Source organism: Ornithorhynchus anatinus, chromosome 4 (genome assembly GCF_004115215.2).
Source record: "Ornithorhynchus anatinus isolate Pmale09 chromosome 4, mOrnAna1.pri.v4, whole genome shotgun sequence".
NCBI lineage: Eukaryota > Metazoa > Chordata > Mammalia > Monotremata > Ornithorhynchidae > Ornithorhynchus > Ornithorhynchus anatinus.
Genome location: NC_041731.1, coordinates 86633694 through 86652085, shown reverse-complemented (window position 1 = coordinate 86652085; position 18392 = coordinate 86633694). Strand labels below are relative to the sequence as shown.

The 18392-nt window shown below is 39.4% G+C and overlaps 1 protein-coding gene across 1 annotated transcript in view; it reads right to left on the bottom strand.

Moving 5' to 3' along the window:
* Window positions 1-18392, bottom strand: part of COL11A1 (collagen type XI alpha 1 chain) — a 278405-nt gene that overhangs the window by 73854 nt on the left and 186159 nt on the right. Inside the window, exons 42-46 of the mRNA XM_029063929.2 lie at window positions 17020-17127; window positions 14517-14624; window positions 13537-13590; window positions 9844-9897; window positions 9210-9317 (exon numbers count right to left, since the gene is read on the bottom strand). Coding sequence (XP_028919762.1) covers window positions 9210-9317; window positions 9844-9897; window positions 13537-13590; window positions 14517-14624; window positions 17020-17127 — 432 coding nt within the window. The remainder of the gene's footprint in view (window positions 1-9209; window positions 9318-9843; window positions 9898-13536; window positions 13591-14516; window positions 14625-17019; window positions 17128-18392) is intronic.

Genomic DNA, 18392 nt, shown 5'->3' with positions numbered 1-18392 from the left:
CTAAATATATCTTTACCACCCTATTCATTTTGTTTATTGTGTTTAATGAGATGTACATCACCCTGATTCTATTTAGTTGCCATTGTTTTTACGAGATGTTTTCCCCTTGACTCTATTTATTGCCATTGTTCTTGTCTGTCTGTCTCCCCCGATTAGACTGTAAGCCCGTCAAATGGCAGGGACTGTCTCTATCTGTTGCCGACTTGTTCATTCCAAGCACTTAGTACAGTGCTCTGCACATAGTAAGCGCTCAATAAATACTATTGAATGAATGAATTAATTAATGAATTAATGAACATCTCTGAGATTTAGTAGGGAAAAGAAAATGTCAATATTGTGCTGCCAAATTATGAACACTGTAGGAATGATAAAGTTGAGTGCATGGGTGGGAAGGGTTACTTAAGAGAGTGCAAACATGAACAATAATGATTTAAAAATTTTCAGGTAAAATCTAAACTGCAATCCTTTTACATATAAATTAGGAACTTAGAATACTATATCCATAATTTATTATATCCATTATTTATTTATGCTAATGTCTGTCTCTGCTTCTAGACTGTAAGCTCATTTTGGGCAGAAAATGTGTCTACCCACTCTGCAGTGTGGCTTAGTGGCAAGAGCACGGGCTTGGGAGTCAGAGGTGGGGGGTTATAATCCCACTTCCACCACTTGTCTGCTGTGTGGTCTTGGACAAGCTGCATAACTTCTCTGTGCCTCAGTTTACTCATCTGTAAAATGGGGATTAAGATTGTGAGCCCTATATTGGATAACTTTTATTGCCATTGTTCTTGTTTTATTGCCATTGTTCTTGTTTTATTGCCATTGTTCTTGTCTGTCCGTCTCCCCCGATTAGACTGTAAGCCCGTCAAACGGCAGGGACTGTCTCTATCTGTTGCCGACTTGTTCATCCCAAGCGCTTAGTACAGTGCTCTGCACATAGTAAGCGCTCAATAAATACTATTGAATGAATGAATGAATAACCTGATTACTTTGTATCTACCCCAATGTTTAGAACAGTTTTTGTCCATCTGTCTCCCCCAGTTAGACTGTAAGCCCGTCACTGGGCAGGGATTGTCTCTATCTGTTGCCGAATTGTATATTCCAAGCACTTAGTACAGTGCTCTGCACATAGTAAGTGCTCAATAAATACTATTGAATGAATGAATGCTTATCACAGAGCAAGCATTTAAGAAATACCGTAATTATTATTATTATTTTTATGTACTCTCCCAAGTGTTTAGTATAGTGCTTGGTACACAGTAAGCACTCAATAAATGCAATTGATTATTTGATTGACTATAGTCAAGCCATTTTTCAGACCACCCCACCATGTTGAAGTGAGGACTTACAAAGTGTTAGAGGAGACTAAGAAAGTTGTAAACGTAGGAAACTTAGTAATAATGGGACACATTATCTTCCTAAAAATTACTGAGAAGCTCACTGGGAGTATACACATGGTTGGGAGTAGGATAAGTGATCGTTCTCTGGAACAACTAATTGTAGAACCCACAAGAAAAGATAATGTGCTGGATTTATTTCAAAATAATGACTGATTTTGAACTGGTGAAGGTACTAGCTACACTTGGGAAAATCATAGTGTGAGAGTGACCACAATTATTTTAAGTTCTTCCTGGGGAATAAAGCTGACAAAAATCCAAATAACATGAGACTATCACATTTAAGGAAAAGGAACTATGAAAAAATGTAAATGTATGAAAACCTCAACTATTATTTGCCATTATTTTGACTTCACATAGTTCATTTTTATTAGTTTCACGATTATATTCATTGTTACAACTTGTAATTTAGTTCTTATACCGGCAGTCTCAATACAGCTAAACTCCTAGAAAATCTGGCCCATTCTCTTTTTCTTTAAAAAAAGATCAGAATAGAACTCTGCTCTTAGTAATACATCCCCGACGTAACTTATCTTGTCTTCCTACAAGACTTAAATTTGGCCACAGATTTAGAACTATCTTCCAAAAAACTTTGTATATTTCAATCAGTGAATTTAAAATATTATATTTTTGAAAGTATTAATTTTATCAAATAGAACTTACTCGCATACATATATCTGCTCTCAACTTGGCCCTTACCATTCAGAAACAGGGAATATTGGTATACAATTGATGTTCTTTGAAATAAAATTAAGTGACTTCTTTCCAGAAAACTTTTTTTAGGCTTTAAATCCACCAAGGTAGAGGGCATTCATGATAGGCACCTCATTAAAAATGAGTTCCCTTAGACTGCATAATCAATAATCTACCCATTAGAGAGACATTAATATTCACTGACATGACAGGCAGCAATGCCTTTCATAATTGTTAAGGTTAATTGAACCTAAATTCCTCTTCTTCTTTTTAAGACTTGAAACATAAATGTACTTACTTAATGACTGCTGTATAGAATCTTACATCCATCTGAATGAATAATATACACTTAAATGTTTGCATCAATTGTCATCTACACTTAGAAGTATTTTTTAATATTTCAATTAAAACTGGAAATTTTCAGTGTAAATTAGATATAAGATTTAAATAATCCAGATTCATTTCCTCATGTCATATTGCTCTGGTTTAGTCCAAATGCTGATAGAAACATTTAGCTAAAAGAGGTTTGATTGAGATTAGTTTAGTATCTATGAATTGGATTCCAGGTAGACTTGGTCCACCTGATGGAAGCAATTTCCTCTTCCCTTCCCTGCAGTTTGGGGGTCTGGGGAGGGCTGGTCTCTAGTGCACAGTGGATTAGGGGATAGGTCTCTCCCCCTGCCCCTCAAATTGCTTGACTCCATTCCTTTCTCTCAAGCTGAATGGCCCCAAATGTGATTTCCAGTCAGCAGAACACAGAAGCCGAAGAAAATGGAATAGAAAAGGTAAAATGGAATAGAAAAGGTTTGAGCTGAATGGTCCAACCACAGTTTGGGGTGACTTCCAATCCTTGGTCCAGAGGCTTAATGAAGATAGTTGAGAGGAGAGGATTATCCCATAATGGAGAGATCGGGTTATCAGTTTTGGAGAGTTAAGAGCGGCTCCCAGTCTAATCATGAATGGCATGTTCATTCATTCATTCATTAAATCGTATTTAGGAAGCACTTACTGCGTGCAGAGCACTGTACTAAGCACTTGGAAAATACAAGTCACCAACAGATAGAGAAAAATCCCTTCCCACCAGTGGGCTCACAGTCTAGAAGATAATAATAATTATAATAATTATGGTATTTGTTAAGTGCTACTATATGCCAGGCACTGTTCCAAGAGCTGGGATGGATAAAAGCAAATCGGGTAGGACATAGTCCCTTGTCCCACATGGGGCTCAGAGTCTCAATCCCCTTTTTGCAGATGAGGGAACTGAGGTTCAGAGAAGTTAAGTGACTTGCTCAAGGTCCCACACCAGCAAAGTGGCAGAGCTGGGATTAGAATCCATGACCTTTTGACTCACAGACCAGTGCCCTATCCACTATGCCATGTTGCTGCAGCATGGCTTCATGGAAAGAGCACGGGCTTAGGAGTTAGAGGTCATGAGTTCTAATCCCAGCTCCACCACCTGTCAGCTGTGTGACTTTGGGCAAGCCGCTTAACTTCTCTGGGCCTCAGTTCCCTCAGCTGTAAAATGGGGACTAAGACTGTGAGCCTCCCGTGGGACAACTTGATTACCCTGTATCTACCCCAGTGCTTAGAACAGTGCTTGCCACATAGTAAGCACTTAACAAAGACCAACATTATTATTATACCTATGGGACACCAGCCCTTACCTCAGGCACTGGCATGCCCGGTGGACACTTACGTAGGCAACATCTAGCTAGTTGGGCGATTGACTCTAAGGTGAAAGCAGTCAAGCTAACATTGAGGAAAAAAAAAACCCTTCTCACTGATTGGAAAGTTTTCCTGGAGTATTTTAACAGAAAGATTGTGTTTAGGCACTTTGCCTTACTAGAAGATACTTGTCCAATCTTGAAAAAATGCTTCTTTGATTTTTTGGATGCATGGTCTGAATTAGAATTCAGAACCAGCTGCTCCACTACTACACTTTCAAGGTCCACCTGGTTTGGATGATTCCACTCAGTTCACATCTATCATCACTGACGTGGGAGTGTCTATCATTCCCTTTTGGTCTTTTTTTCCCTGTAGTTTGTAAGCTTCTTATGGGAAGGTATCGCAGATATCGCAGATCGCCAAGATCCGCCTTTCCTCTCCACCCAAACGGCTACCTTACTGTTACGGGCTCTCGTTATATCCCGGCTAGACTACTGTGTCAGCCTTCTCTCTGACCTCCCTTCCTCCTCTCTCGCCCCGCTCCAGTCTATTCTTCACTCCGCTGCCCGGCTCATCTTCCTGCAGAAATGATCTGGGCCTGTCACTCCCCTTCTTAAACAACTCCAGTGGTTGCCTATCAACCTCCGCTCCAAACAAAAACTCCTCACTCTAGGCTTCAAGGCTCTCCGTCACCTTGCCCCTTCCTACCTCTCCTCCCTTCTCTCTCTCTACCGCTCACCCCGCACGCTCCGCTCCTCTGCCGCCCACCTCCTCACCGTCCCTCGGTCTCGCCTATCCCGCCGTCGACCCCTGGGTCACGTCCTCCCGCGGTCCTGGAATGCCCTCCCTCCTCACCTCCGCCAAACTGATTCTCTTTCCCTCTTCAAAACCCTACTTAAAACTCACCTCCTCCAAGAGGCCTTCCCAGACTGAGCTCCTCTTCTCCCTCTACTCCCTCTGCCACCCCCCCTTTACCTCTCCACAGCTAAATCCTCTTTTTCCCCTTTTCCCTCTGCTCCTCCACCTCTCCCTTCCCATCCCCACAGCACTGTACTTGTCTGCTCAACTGTTTATATTTTCATTACCCTATTTATTTTGTTAATGAATTGTACATCGCCTCTATTCTATTTAGTTGCCATTGTTTTTACGAGATGTTCTTCCCCTTGACTCTGTTTATTGCCATTGTTCTTGTCTGTCCGTCTCCCCCGATTAGACTGTAAGCCCGTCAAACGGCAGGGACTGTCTCTATCTGTTGCCGACTTGTTCATCCAAGCGCTTAGTACAGTGCTCTGCACATAGTAAGCGCTCAATAAATACTATTGAATGAATGAATGAAGATATTGAGTCTGCTGTAAGGGACCTACCCCAGCACAGAGTACAGTGGTATACACACAATAAGTGCTCAATAAATACCACTGATTGATTGATAATCTGTTTAAATCCTGGATATTTCTGGTTCCCGGAAGTTACTGGGGAATTGGGGGATCCATTTATGCACATTTTTGAATTATATTAACCTTCACTTATTTATCCATTTAATCATTCTGCAGCATTGTTCATTTCTCTTTTTCCAGTAATTTTTTAATGTTCCTAATCTTTCCATTTCATTCTGTTAGATTGTAAGCTCTTTGATTGTTGGAACTGTGTCTCCTAATCAAGGGTAACCAACCAATAGTATTTGTTGAGTGCTTACTATGTGCAGGAAACTGCACTAAGCACTTGGGAAACTACAATACAAGTTGGTAAATGTGATGTCTGACCAAAAGTTGTTTAAAGGTAAATGGGGACTTTCCCAAGTGCTTAGTATAGTGCCCTGTGTAGAATAGATGCTCAATAAAAATGACTAAGAAGAAAGAGTGAAACATAATGATTTAGCGTTTCAGTATTGAGTGAAATAACTTCGATTGGCTTCCAATACAGCCCTCATTTCTTTGCTTTGGTAGTGATGACATGTCCTAAGGGAAATAATGGATCTTTCAAGGTCATCTGGGCATTTTGGAAGGTCAAGAGATAATTTCTTATTAATATTTCTTATGTTCTCTCCGGTTAAGTAAATTTTGCCCACAAAACTGGGCTAACCCATATTTGCCTCTGTGATCACATGCAAATCGAGGTACTGAAGAATCCAGTCAAACCAATATATTGCTTTACAACAGACTTGTTATATTTTCCCTAGTTCAAATGAAATAACCATTTATATGCTAGTCTCTGTAAATGCATCAATGGTGGAATTTCATTTAGGGTGGTGAGATTTGATTATCCTTCACTATTATAAACAGGAAAGATCAAGTTGCTGCTCTCCGAGGTCTGGCAGTTACCATGTGAACCATGTTACTGAGTAAAACAAGCTCTCAATTTCTCAGTGGTACTTCATTATAATTAGCTTATGATATAAATTCTGGTCCACAGGTCAGTCCATTGAAGGAAAAAATAATTTACATGTTCTATAATGGCATGCCACCTGTTTTTAATTTCAACCTAATTTATTTCTTATCTTTATCAAAATACTTCAATATTTAAATGAATAATGGTAAAGTTCACAGTCATTAATATTATGTGAACATCAACAATGGTTTCAACTTGGAGTACATTTTTGATTTTGTTCCTTAAAAAAACTTTAAAATATATTAAACCTTACATTTAGTATTTATTGTAAACCCATTTGGAAACATTAGAATAAGAATATATGATAATATCTGAATAGGCAGGATCTCCTAGTGGAGGAGAACGGATCTGGAAGTCAAAGGACATGGGTATTAGCCACATCTTTCTCTCTAGCCTTCAGTGTGAAATTGTCATTTCATGAGAAGCAGCGTGGCTCAGTGGAAAGAGCCCGGGCTTTGGAGTCAGAGGTCATGAGTTCAAATCTCGGCTCTGCCACTTGCCAGCTGTGTGACTGTGGGCAAGTCGCTTCACTTCTCTGTGCCTCAGTTACCTCATCTGTAAAATGGGGATGAAGTCTGTGAGCCCCACGTGGGACAACCTGATTCCCCTGTGTCTACCCCAGCGCTTAGAACAGTGCTCTGCACATAGTAAGCGCTTAACAAATACCATCATTATTATTCAGCCATTCATTTGTATTCATTGAGCGCTTACAGTGTGCAGGGCATTGTACTGAGCACTTAGAAGATAAAATGATATCTGATACAAAAGCACTTTCAAAAAATAAAACCACTCTGCACAATTACAGTAATATCATAGCCACATTTTACTGATCTAGTGTGATTATTTAATCTCATAAAATGGCTTTTTAAATCATTCCATGATTTCAAATGCAAAGATTAATTATAAACAAGTCTCCCTGCAGTACTGCTTTTAAGCATGTACTATGGCACTTTACAGATCTGTTGGGTAGTCTGTGAAGCATCTAAAGTGTATTTCACATATGGGAATTTAATGAAAGAGTAAACTATTACATCAAATTTAAATAGTTAAAAAACGAACATTAATTCCTTGGCATTACTATAGTTCAAGTATAACACTATTTATTTCTATTTTATTAGGCTTTGTTCACATCATGCAACCATTTTGAAGCTATGTTTTATTATTTTGGTCCCCCAAAGTATCTTCCTTTCTGTACCATTTCTCTGCTTGGAGCTAAGGAGATGTGAAATATAAGGAAGAATTTTCAGTGAAAGCTTTTCCAGTCAGTAGCTTGAATGACTGGCACTTGTGTGAGCCACCAGTACAAGAAAAATCTTCATCAGATGAAGTCCTATGGCAAGCCCTCCGAACAGTAGACATTTACAAGGACTAGAATAGATTGAGCCCTCCCCGAAGTAGGAAAGGAAGTAACAAAGTCAATCTCCCTTTAATTATTCTGGAGACTTCCACATAAATGCACCCAGAAATCTTGACAAGACTATCATGAGCAGGATGGAAAAGTAATGACATGGGTTGCTATTAACAAAGAACTGATGTCCCAGTCAGTGAATTCCAGACCCATATGAAAAGAAGTGTTGCCTAGTGTTCAAAGAGTTCAGACCTGGGAGACAGAAGACCTGGGTTCTAAACTCACCTCTGCCACCTCCCTGTTGTGTGAATTAGGGTAAGTTTACTAAACAGTGTGGTTTAGTGGACAGAGCAAGGGCTTGGGCGTCAGAGGATGGGGGTTCTAAACCCAGCTCTGACACTGTCTGTTGTGTGACCTTGGGCAAGCCACTTTACTTCTCTGTGCCTCAGTTACCTTATCTGTAAAATGAGGATTAAGACTGTGAGCCCCATGTGGGACAATCTGATTACCCTGTATCTATCTCAGCGCTTAGAGCAGGGCTTCATTCATTCATTCAATAGTATTTATTGAGCGCTTACTATGTGCAGAACACTGTACTAAGCACTTGGAGTGGACAATTTGGCAACAGATAGAGACAATCCCTGCCCAATAATGGGTTCACAGTCTTAATGGGGGGGAGACAGACAGCAAAGCAAAACAGAACAAAACAAAACAAAACAGTCTAGCACAGACATAAGGTAAATAGAATCATAGAGATATGCATATCATTAACAAAATAAATAGGGTAATAAATAATATATAAATATTCACAGTGCTGAGGGGAGAGGAAGGGGGAAGAGCAGAGGGCAGGAGAGGGGGGAATGGGGAGGGGAAAAGGAGCAGAGGGGGGCAAAATGGTATTTGTTATGCGCTTATTATGTGCCAAGCACTGTTCTAAGCAGTTGCACTCTCAGGTAGATATAAGGTAATCAGTGTGTCCCACGTGGGGCTCACAATCATAATCCCCATTTTACAGATGAGGTAACTGAGGCACAGAGAAGTTAATTGACTTCCCCAGAGTCACACAGTTGATAAGTGGCGGAGCAGGTATTTTAACCCATGACCTCTAACTCCCAGCCCGGGCTCTTTCCACTGAACCACACTGTGGCACATAGAAAGTGCCTAACAAATACCATTATTATTATTATTAATAATAATGTTGGTATTGTTAAGCAGTTACTATGTGCAGAGCATTGTTCTAAGCACTGGGGTAGATACAGGGTAATCAGGTTGTCCCATATGAGGCTCACAGTCTTAATCCTCATTTTACAGATGAGGTAACTGAGGCACAGAGAGGTGAAGTGACTTGCCCACAGTCACACAGCTGACAAGTGGCAGAGCTGGGATTCGAACCCATGACCTCTGGCTCCCAAGCCCATGCTCTTTCCACTGAGTCAGAGTACTATTAACTTCTCTATGTCTCTGTTCCCTGATCTGCTAAATGGGAATTCAAAACCTGTTCTCCCTCCTACTTAGACTGTCAGCCCCATGTGGGACAGGAAATGTGTCCAACCCTCATTACCTTGTATCTATCCAAGAACCTTAGTACAGTGCTGAGTAGATAGTATAAGCACTTACTGAACACCTTAATCATTGTTATCATTATTATTCTGGAATCCAAATTGGGTGATTACTGAGTTTGGAAACAATCAGAATAACACTAAGGAAAGGAAATATGTTACCTGGAGGCCAATGGGGCCTGGGGGGCCAGGAAATCCTCTTGCGCCTTCATCACCCTTCTGGCCAAACATGCCCTGCTGACCTCTTGGACCAGGTTCGCCATCACCTCCCTAAGGAACAGCAGTTGATGGTTAGAAACCATAAGATCTCCAAATCCAACAAATGCTATGACAGGGAAGAATCCCTGTGTACTTGATCAATCTTGTCTCAAAGGAACTAGAGATAAGGTGAGATGAGATTATACCCTGTTTTGATTCTACTGTTTATTCTGCTCTCTTTTATTTTGAGACGCTTCATCTTTGAACTGGTTAAATATGATAAACAGATCCTGAAGCGAGACAGAGATCTTTCATTAAAGCTAGAAGAAAAGAGCTTTTTCGAATACATCAGGTATCAAGATAGGTTCCTGCTGGCTATTACATATTTCCAGGTGAAATGTTGTTTGAACTCACAAGATGACCCTGGTACTTAGAATGAACTTGGGAATAAGTGAAGATTTTTGGTAGAGACTGATATTGCAAGTCTGTTTAGCGTTGAGCATAAAACCAAACAGCATCATGTTGTGGTGCCACAGAATGCAAACTCAATCTGAAAATTGTTTAAAGTTATATTTCCTGGATGGACAGGAGTACTTACAGCTATCCCTGGGGCACCAACAGGCCCTTGAAGACCTGGAGGTCCAGGGGGTCCCTGTGGAGAAAAAAAAAAATCAATTGTTTGAGCTGGAAGAGTCAAAGAGTAGTAAATACAGAGATGAGCACATTTGCATTATTGAGGTGTATGAAGCATTCCCACTTCTTTAGATAAAAATAGAAGTGTTATTCAGTCTTTTACATTTAGAGCAGTCATCCATGATTTGTTTAGCACTCAGAGATTCAAACTTGTTTATAAGCAATCAATTCTAAATTGACATTTATTGAAGGCCCTTCTGTTGATAATGTTTCTGGATATTCAGAAATGGATTTCTATGCAAACATAAATCAAGGTGAAAGTAGGTTTTTTTTTTTGTAATATTAGTTTTTGTAATGAAATTTGGACAGAAGAAAGAAAACACTGGAAGATCGTCTTATGCTGTCTACTCAGAGTGAGTATTGGCTACTCCAAGATGGTTTCTATCAAGGAATATTGTTGAGTGACTGATTTCATTGATTTGATGACTGATAATTTTTCAAGTGAATTCTGTTACAGAAGTGATGTTCCTGGTTGTGAATCAAAAACATCTGTTAGTAAATTAAGATGCTGGGATGTGGTTGGCAGAAAAGTATAGCTTATTGAGAGCCTTACAAGTTGAAGGATGCATACAATTTGCAAGTATTTGGAGAAGTTTGAAAGACCATAAAACTATTAGTTCCAGATTTTCTTTAAATGGTTCAGGACACTGATATCACATAATAATAATTTAATTACATAGTTAAAAAAAATAATATCCTTTTGGAAGCCATGCCGGTTTCAGGGAATCAAGTAAGGCAGTGGCAAAAGTTGGAACAGAGGAAGCCTCAGCCTGAAAACAGACACTCCTACTACTCTCATCCACTACAGTATTAGTAGAAGTAATATTTACTGACTATGCACTTGGTGCACTATACTGAGCTACTATTGTCTCTTTCCATGCTTCTGACCTAAATCTCCAAGATCAGTTCCAGTTAGACCTCTACAGAGCAGCTCATGGTAATGACAAACATAATAAGTCAAAGCAAGTACTAGGAGCACGTGGTAAAGAAAAATGCAACATCACAGCCACTGGTTCTTCTCCTGCTGCTGCTACCACTCAAAAGGTCTCTGTTTGTGTATCTTCTTATTTTCCCTTGGATATTTCCTACTATTCCTTTCTCTGGACTCTCTCTCTCTCTCTCTCTCTCTCTCATTTTCTTTCCTCATCTCCCTAAATCCAAGTTTTCTTCCTTTCTTTTCCTCCCTGTCTCCCCCACTGTCTCTCTTCCCTCCCTTTCTCCTTCACCCTTTTTCTCACAGTATTTCCCCTCTAAATCATCTTTCTCTCCACCTTTTTTCCTTTGTCTGTCTTTCTCTGAATTTCTAGCTCTACTTATGTTTTCCTTTACCATTTTGTCTCCTTCTCATATATTAATGATCCATCCCCCACTGAATTTCTGCTCCATGTATTATCTTTTTATTTAAAAAAAAGTGGTCACCCAATTTTGTCTGCATCTCCTCCATCTGTGGACCAGCTTATCATTATTCTGGTTGGTCTCCAAGGCAAAATAGCTCTTCAAGGAGCTGGGAATTAATGCATAAGAGTAACAAGGCCTTAAGCAGATCATACATGTTATGCATATCTTATATCTTTTTCCTTTTTTCCTACACACCCCCTTTTACATAAATCTATCCTACTCCCCAACTGAAACTGAAAATCTTCACCAATTTTCTCAAGTCATCATGCATCATTTAGTCTTCATATTAAAACTACCTTCTCTTGATGCACAAATTTACACTCAACACCACCCTCTGCTGAAACCAAATCACTCACTCCTACAACCCTTCACCAATCTCATTACATGAACCCAGAGCCCTAGATTTTCTGAACACGATGTTTTACTTCTCTCCTGGGCACAAGCTGTGGAAAACTTCTAGTGGAAATCCAGATATTAGGCTGAACCTGTACACCTAAAATTCTTCCTTGACTGATTTAACTCTGGTCTCTTCCCTGCCTGTCACCATTATTTCTTCATCCTTATTGACTCCCATGTCCATTGTCTTCACCAGTTTCAGATTTTTAGCTACCTTTTCAAACCCTCCCTGTGTGACCTTAGGCAAGATACTCACTTCTCTGGGCTTCAACTCTCTACAAAATGGGGATTCAATACCTGTTCTCTCTCCTATTTACAATGTGAGCTGTGGGACCTGATGATCTTGTATTTACCTCAGTGCTTAGTACAGTGCTTGGCACATAGTAAGCACGTAACAAATACCACTTTCCCAGCAGGCTCTCCCGAGGAGATCTCCTACCTCTTCTCAAAACCCATCCCTTCCACCTGTGCCTCATCCCTTATCAAAGTAATTGTCTCCTCCAATTCTCTCCTTGACTCCTTCCAAACTGGCTTCTGCCCCCTTCACTCCAAGGAAGCAACCACGGATACCCAGACGATTCCGAAGTCCACATCTCCAGCCCTGATGTTTGTCTTTTATTGCAGTATCACATTTCCTCCTGCCTTCAGGACATCTCTATTTGGATTTCCCACCAATCCCCTTAAAAATTAACATGTCCAGAATAGAACTTCTCATCTTCCCTCCCAAACCCTGTCCTCCCACCGACCTTACCATCACTCTAGACAGCACCAAGCAACCCATTCTCCCTGTCTTTCAAGTCCATAACCATGGAATTACCCCTGATTCTTCTCTCTCATTCAACCTACATATATTCCATCTGTCACCATATCCTTTTGGTTCTTCAACATTGCCCTCTCCTCTCCATCCAAACTGCACCATGTTAATCCAAGCATTCATCCTATCCTTCCGTAACAAGTGCAACAGCATTCTTGCTGACCTCTATTCCTTCTATGTCTCTCCACCCTGCCCGCACTTCATTCTGCTGCTCAGCTCATTTTTATACAAAATCATTTATCCGTGTTTGCCCACTCCTCAAGAACCTCCAGCATTTGCCCAGCCACCTCTGATTCAAACTGAAGCACTTTATCATTGATTTTAAAGCACTCAGTATGTTTGTCCCCTTACTGTTTCTCTACTATGAACCAACACATTCAATTCACTCCTTGAGTTCCAAACTACTACTGTACTCACACCACTCTTGCCACTGATCCCTTGCCCATGAATTGCCTCTAGCCTAGAACTTCCTCTCCTTTTATAGCTGACAGACTATCATTCTCCCCACAATCAAAGCCTTATTGAAATCACATCTCCTCCATGAGTCTTTTCTGTCAAGGCCTCATTTCCATAATTCCATCTACCTTCTGCATTGTCCCAGCACCCAGCCTCCCTAACCCAGCCCCACAGCACTTATGTACATATTCATAATTTATCTTAATACCTGTCTTTCCGTATAGATTTTAAGCTCATCCTGGACATGGAAGTTGTCTACCAACTCTGTCATATTATACTTTCCCAAGTACTTAGTACAGTGCTCTGAACACGATAATTATTCAATAAATATGATTAATTGATTGATAATTACTATGATTAACTATATTTGTTTTGTGTGTGTGTGTCTGTGTGTGTCTGTGAGTGGGGGCATTCGTGTGATGGAGGACAACGGAGTTAAATAGTGCCGTGTCTACAAGGTGAATTACTGTGTAATGTCATCAGTGTAAAGATGATGAAGTACTAAAACAAATGAGTCAGAACTCAAATACTCACATTTTCTCCTTTGTCACCTTTACTGCCTTTCTGTCCTGGTTCACCAATTTCACCCTGCAATTGAAAGATGAGAGTTAATTTTTTTTTCCTCTCACTGAATTGAAGTCAGCACCATAGTTTTCAAGTGCCCTATTTTACATGATTATGCTGTGTATTTTATGATGTAGTTTCAAGGGTGAAAGACTTTGAGAATGTTTTCATCGATTAATCAGCTAGGTTTGACAAACAAACCCTGGTATTGAACACAAGACTGCAAAGCATGATGCGATCCAACTTTGAAGTATAAGTAGATTTTAAATAATGGAAACATATTTTTTCTCACACTGCCTTAGTGAAAATACCCTGAGTTATAGACTAATCTAATTGCACATGACCAAATGCTTTTTATCATTCCCAGAGTTTCAAGACCATAACATGACATAAATTTCTAATAATCCTTGTCAGAATATTTCATTTAGATTAGTATAACAAAAGAAAATATATTTGATGTAAATGTACTATCTCCTTATGAGTCATACAGCATTGAAGTACTATATCTTAGGCCTCTGAGTTGTTCATATGTTATGAAAAATGGTTACAATGATTTTATGTGCTAAGTCAATGAACACTGAACTTCCATTTGCATTTAGTCTAGCTCTGCAATCCTGCAAGCTGTAAGTATGATAGATATAGGCTATTGCTGGCATTACATAATATAAATCAATATTTTGAAAAGAAGTAATGAAAATGCACATCTGATCCACTGTTTCCTTTATCTACTATATGGATCACTTCTCTTTCATAGCTTCCTCCTTTAGCTATATCATATGTCCCTACCTTAGACTTGGAACCATTCCTCTGTGACAGTTTACTTTCAAATCCAAAGAGATGATCTGAAACATGATCTGGAATTCAATCTGATGAAAGTACCTCCCCAAACTCTGTCAGGAAGTCAAATTCCCTTTAACAGTGTTCTTAAGTCCAAAAGAAAAAACACTAACCTTATCCCCATCTTCTCCTGGGGAGCCCCCTGGGCCAGCAGGACCAGGCAGCCCCACTGGACCCTGGACTCCATCCCGTCCAGCTGGACCTTGGGGTCCTTTTTCTCCCTATGATGAAAAGCCAGTGATTCACTGGGATGGACTCAAGATATCAAGGATCCACCAATAAAGCTTTCCTTGTGTCAGCATAAAGGCATTGTGTTTCTCATTAGGTGTGGGAAGACTGATCTCCCCATTCATTCATCCATTCATTCAATTATATTTATTGAGCCCTTACTGTGTGCAAAGTACAATATAACAATGAACAGACAAGTCCCTATCTATAGAAAGGAATGATAAGTTATAAGATTAAAAAATCAACATAGTTCAGCTGAGCTAATGTGCTACTTCAAGTAAGAAAATATTAATCTTTGTTGACCATTTTTGATTGTTTCAACTCAATATTTTGGAAAATAAATTGTGGTTTTATTGGAAAGTTTACTTCAAGTTCTAAATAGGTTTTTCACTGGTCTTTTAAAAATCAGAGATGCTTGTATGATGCAGTGGGGCATCTGTCCAATTTTAAAGTCACTGTGGAAAAGAGAGCTAGAGCGGATGACAGACATTCTTATCATAGGGTTATCTACATGGTGATTTTTGTCTGCATTCTTTGTTTTGATATTAATGGGTATTCTATATTTTAATAGGATTTTCCTTTTATTTTAAACATATATTTTTCACTTTCTTTACTATTTTCAAAGAAATGAATGCTAGGCTTCCCTGCCTCTATTGCTGCTCCCCGCCTTCCGGCCCCCAACACACAAGATTTTGGCAAAAAATCCAAGAAACACACAAAAAATGCCCTTTATCTTTGTTTTGATTTTCTATTTGATGTGTTGAGATTTTGTTTCTCGGTTAAAATAAGGTTTGTACAACCCATATTTTACATCCAAAATCCTGTGGTAAATGCAAAGAAATCTAGGAATATGGAAAAGTGATGGTTCCTCTTTCTTTGACCCAGCAGTAGTAAAACAATCTACAAAAGAACTTCTTTGGGGAAAAATAGAACAAGATATATAGGCATACAGGGCAATGGATACTGATTTTTGAGGGAGAAAAGGCAATAGGATTTTAAGCAATTAAATGATGTATTTTGTAGTGCCTAGAATTTATAATTTTCAGGGGACATTCACTCATGGGCTCTAATGAGAACACAATAGTCTGGGGATCCCGTAACTGACACTGTGATATCAATTACCCAGGAGTGCTTCACTAACTTATCACAACCATTCTGTGCCATATTGCATACAGAGAAGCAGCATGGCTCAGTGGAAAGAGCATGGGCTTAGGAGTCAGAGGTCATGGGTTCTAATCTGGCTCTGCGACCTGTCAACTGTGTGACTTTGGGCAAGTCACAACTTCTTGGTGCCTCAGTTACCTCATCTGTAAAATGGGGATTCAGACGGGTAAGCCTCACGTGGGACAACCTGGTTATCTTGTATCTACCCCAGTGCTTAGAGCAATTCTCAGCACATAGTAAGAGCTTAACAAATACCAACATTATTATACATGGAATTTAAGGGATGGAGCATCTTTAGCTAAAACTGAAGTCACTTCAACTGTCTCTATACTTTTCTTTGGGAGGGGAGTTGTGCTACAATCTGGGATGGACTATTCTATCTGCAGTACCCAGGGGATCAATCTTAAATCCCTGTCGAAATGGAATACACCAAAAATAAAATCAACCTATTCTGTGATTCTAAAGTGGTCTATGGGATTGAAGGCTTTGGCTGTCATATAAAATATGCATAACTAGTTGTGAAATTGATTGATATTTTATTTGGCATTGTTTACCAGTATTAATCATGCCTAAGATATACTTTTGTGTGGTAGAGGAGAAAATGTGTGCATTTATTGATTTGAATTAGAGACTGTTAAAATCTGGCATTTCATATTTTAAAAAAGGTTTCCTGAGTTATTGCAGCAAATTAAGGACAGACAAAGACATGAAAAAAAGCAGGCTAGAGATTCTGAGGGGGAAAAATGACTTGATTGTCTTTGTGTAAAATTTAAAAAATCATATAAAAATGATAAATCATAGGTTAGAGGATTAGGATGTAAACATAAGAGATTAAACCTGAAGAGCACCTGCTGCAGTGGGAGATCACTGTGGAGCATGGACTTGATTGATAAAAAAACTTGTATGACAAAAAGGACTAAAACACTTGCTTCCTCAAAGATGGAGCAGTGGGGTATAAAATTTTAATCAAAACTACAATTTGATTTAAAAAATCAAAATTAAATTACATTACTTTGTGCTAATAATGACCAAAATTGCTTAATATCCTCCCCCATAGCCATTAGTTTCATAAAGTATTGAAAATGTGATCTTCCTTAATTAAATTAGAGGTTTTTTGTGAGATGAATATAACAGGGGTACTCTGATGCAGGGCACATAGTAAGTGCAGAGATGTGTAAAAACCAATATTCTTGAATGAAAAGTAATAAATTCTGAAGTACTTACAGGAGCACCTTTCTCTCCAGCTGGCCCTGGAGGGCCTTGGGGCCCAGGGCGACCAGGTAAACCAATTGGACCAGCTGTTCCTGCTGATCCCCGTTCCCCTGGTGAACCCTAGGAGAACAGGAAAAAACATTCTATGAATCGAAGAGTTCTACTGTATCCATCGGAGGTTATAAAGAAAGCATGTCATTTATGAGAATGAAAAAGGAATGAGTAAGATAAATTAGAGGTTATTCTAAAGGACTCACTCCACCTAGGGCAAAATTACCCTAGCCTTTTGAAGAAGCAAGTGGAAGAGGTAGAAAAGAGACTACATATCAAAGAAATATTTTATGTCAGGATGAAATATGCATAAATATCTACATATTTTAGAGAAAAAACTTCAAAATATTTCATTGACCCATCGATCCATTCTATAGCTTAATAAACTTATAAAAGATTTCTTTGCAAAATTATTTGAAACTTTCTCTGTCTTTTCTATTACATATAAAGTGGTGTATGTGTATCTGTTCACATAGATTATATTTTTATATAGTTGTACATTTTGAAAGGAAGATGTGATCCATGATTGCGCCTTGGGTCTCTAACTGAATGGCTGATGCATATATGAATACCTGAATTGACAACCAAGTAGGTAATGGTCCTTAAATGCTATTAATCAATTGATCAACATCTTTGAAGTTACAGAAACCCCTTCTGCTTATAAAATAATCCACATGTGGTTCTTTTATGATCAGGAGCAAATACACAGGAGGCCTTCCCATACTAAGCCCCACTTTTCCTCATCTCCTATTCCCTTCTACATCACCGTGACTTGCTCCTTTTCCCTGTTTAGTCAGGGAAAACCTCTTGGCAGATAGGTGCCTAAGAAGAATCAGTCTGCTGAGTCAGAGTTTATCCACCCTGAGAGTTACAGTCAACCAATCAATCATTTTTATTGAGCACTTACTGGGTGCAGAGCACTGTACTAGATGCTTGGGAGAGTACAATCTGACAGAGTTGGGAAACACGTTCCCTGCCCACAATTAGCTTACAGTCTAGTGGGAGTGAGAAAGGGGTGAATAAAAAGTGCAAATTCAAGGGCAAGAGTGACACAGAAGGGAGTGGTAGAAGAGGAAATGAGGGCCCAGTCAGGAAAGACTTCCTGGAGAAGCTTTCGTTTTATAAGGTTTTGAAGGTGGGAAGAGTGATCATTGGTCAGACATGAAGAAGGAGGTAGTTCCAGGTCAGAGGCAGGATGTAGACGAGAGGTCGGTGGCAAGATAGATGAGACTGAGGTACAGTGAGAATGTTGGCATTAGAGGAGCAAAGTGTGTGGGCTGCACTATAGTAGAAAGGTAATGCAGGAGGGGGCAAGGTGATTGAGGAGTACTGTT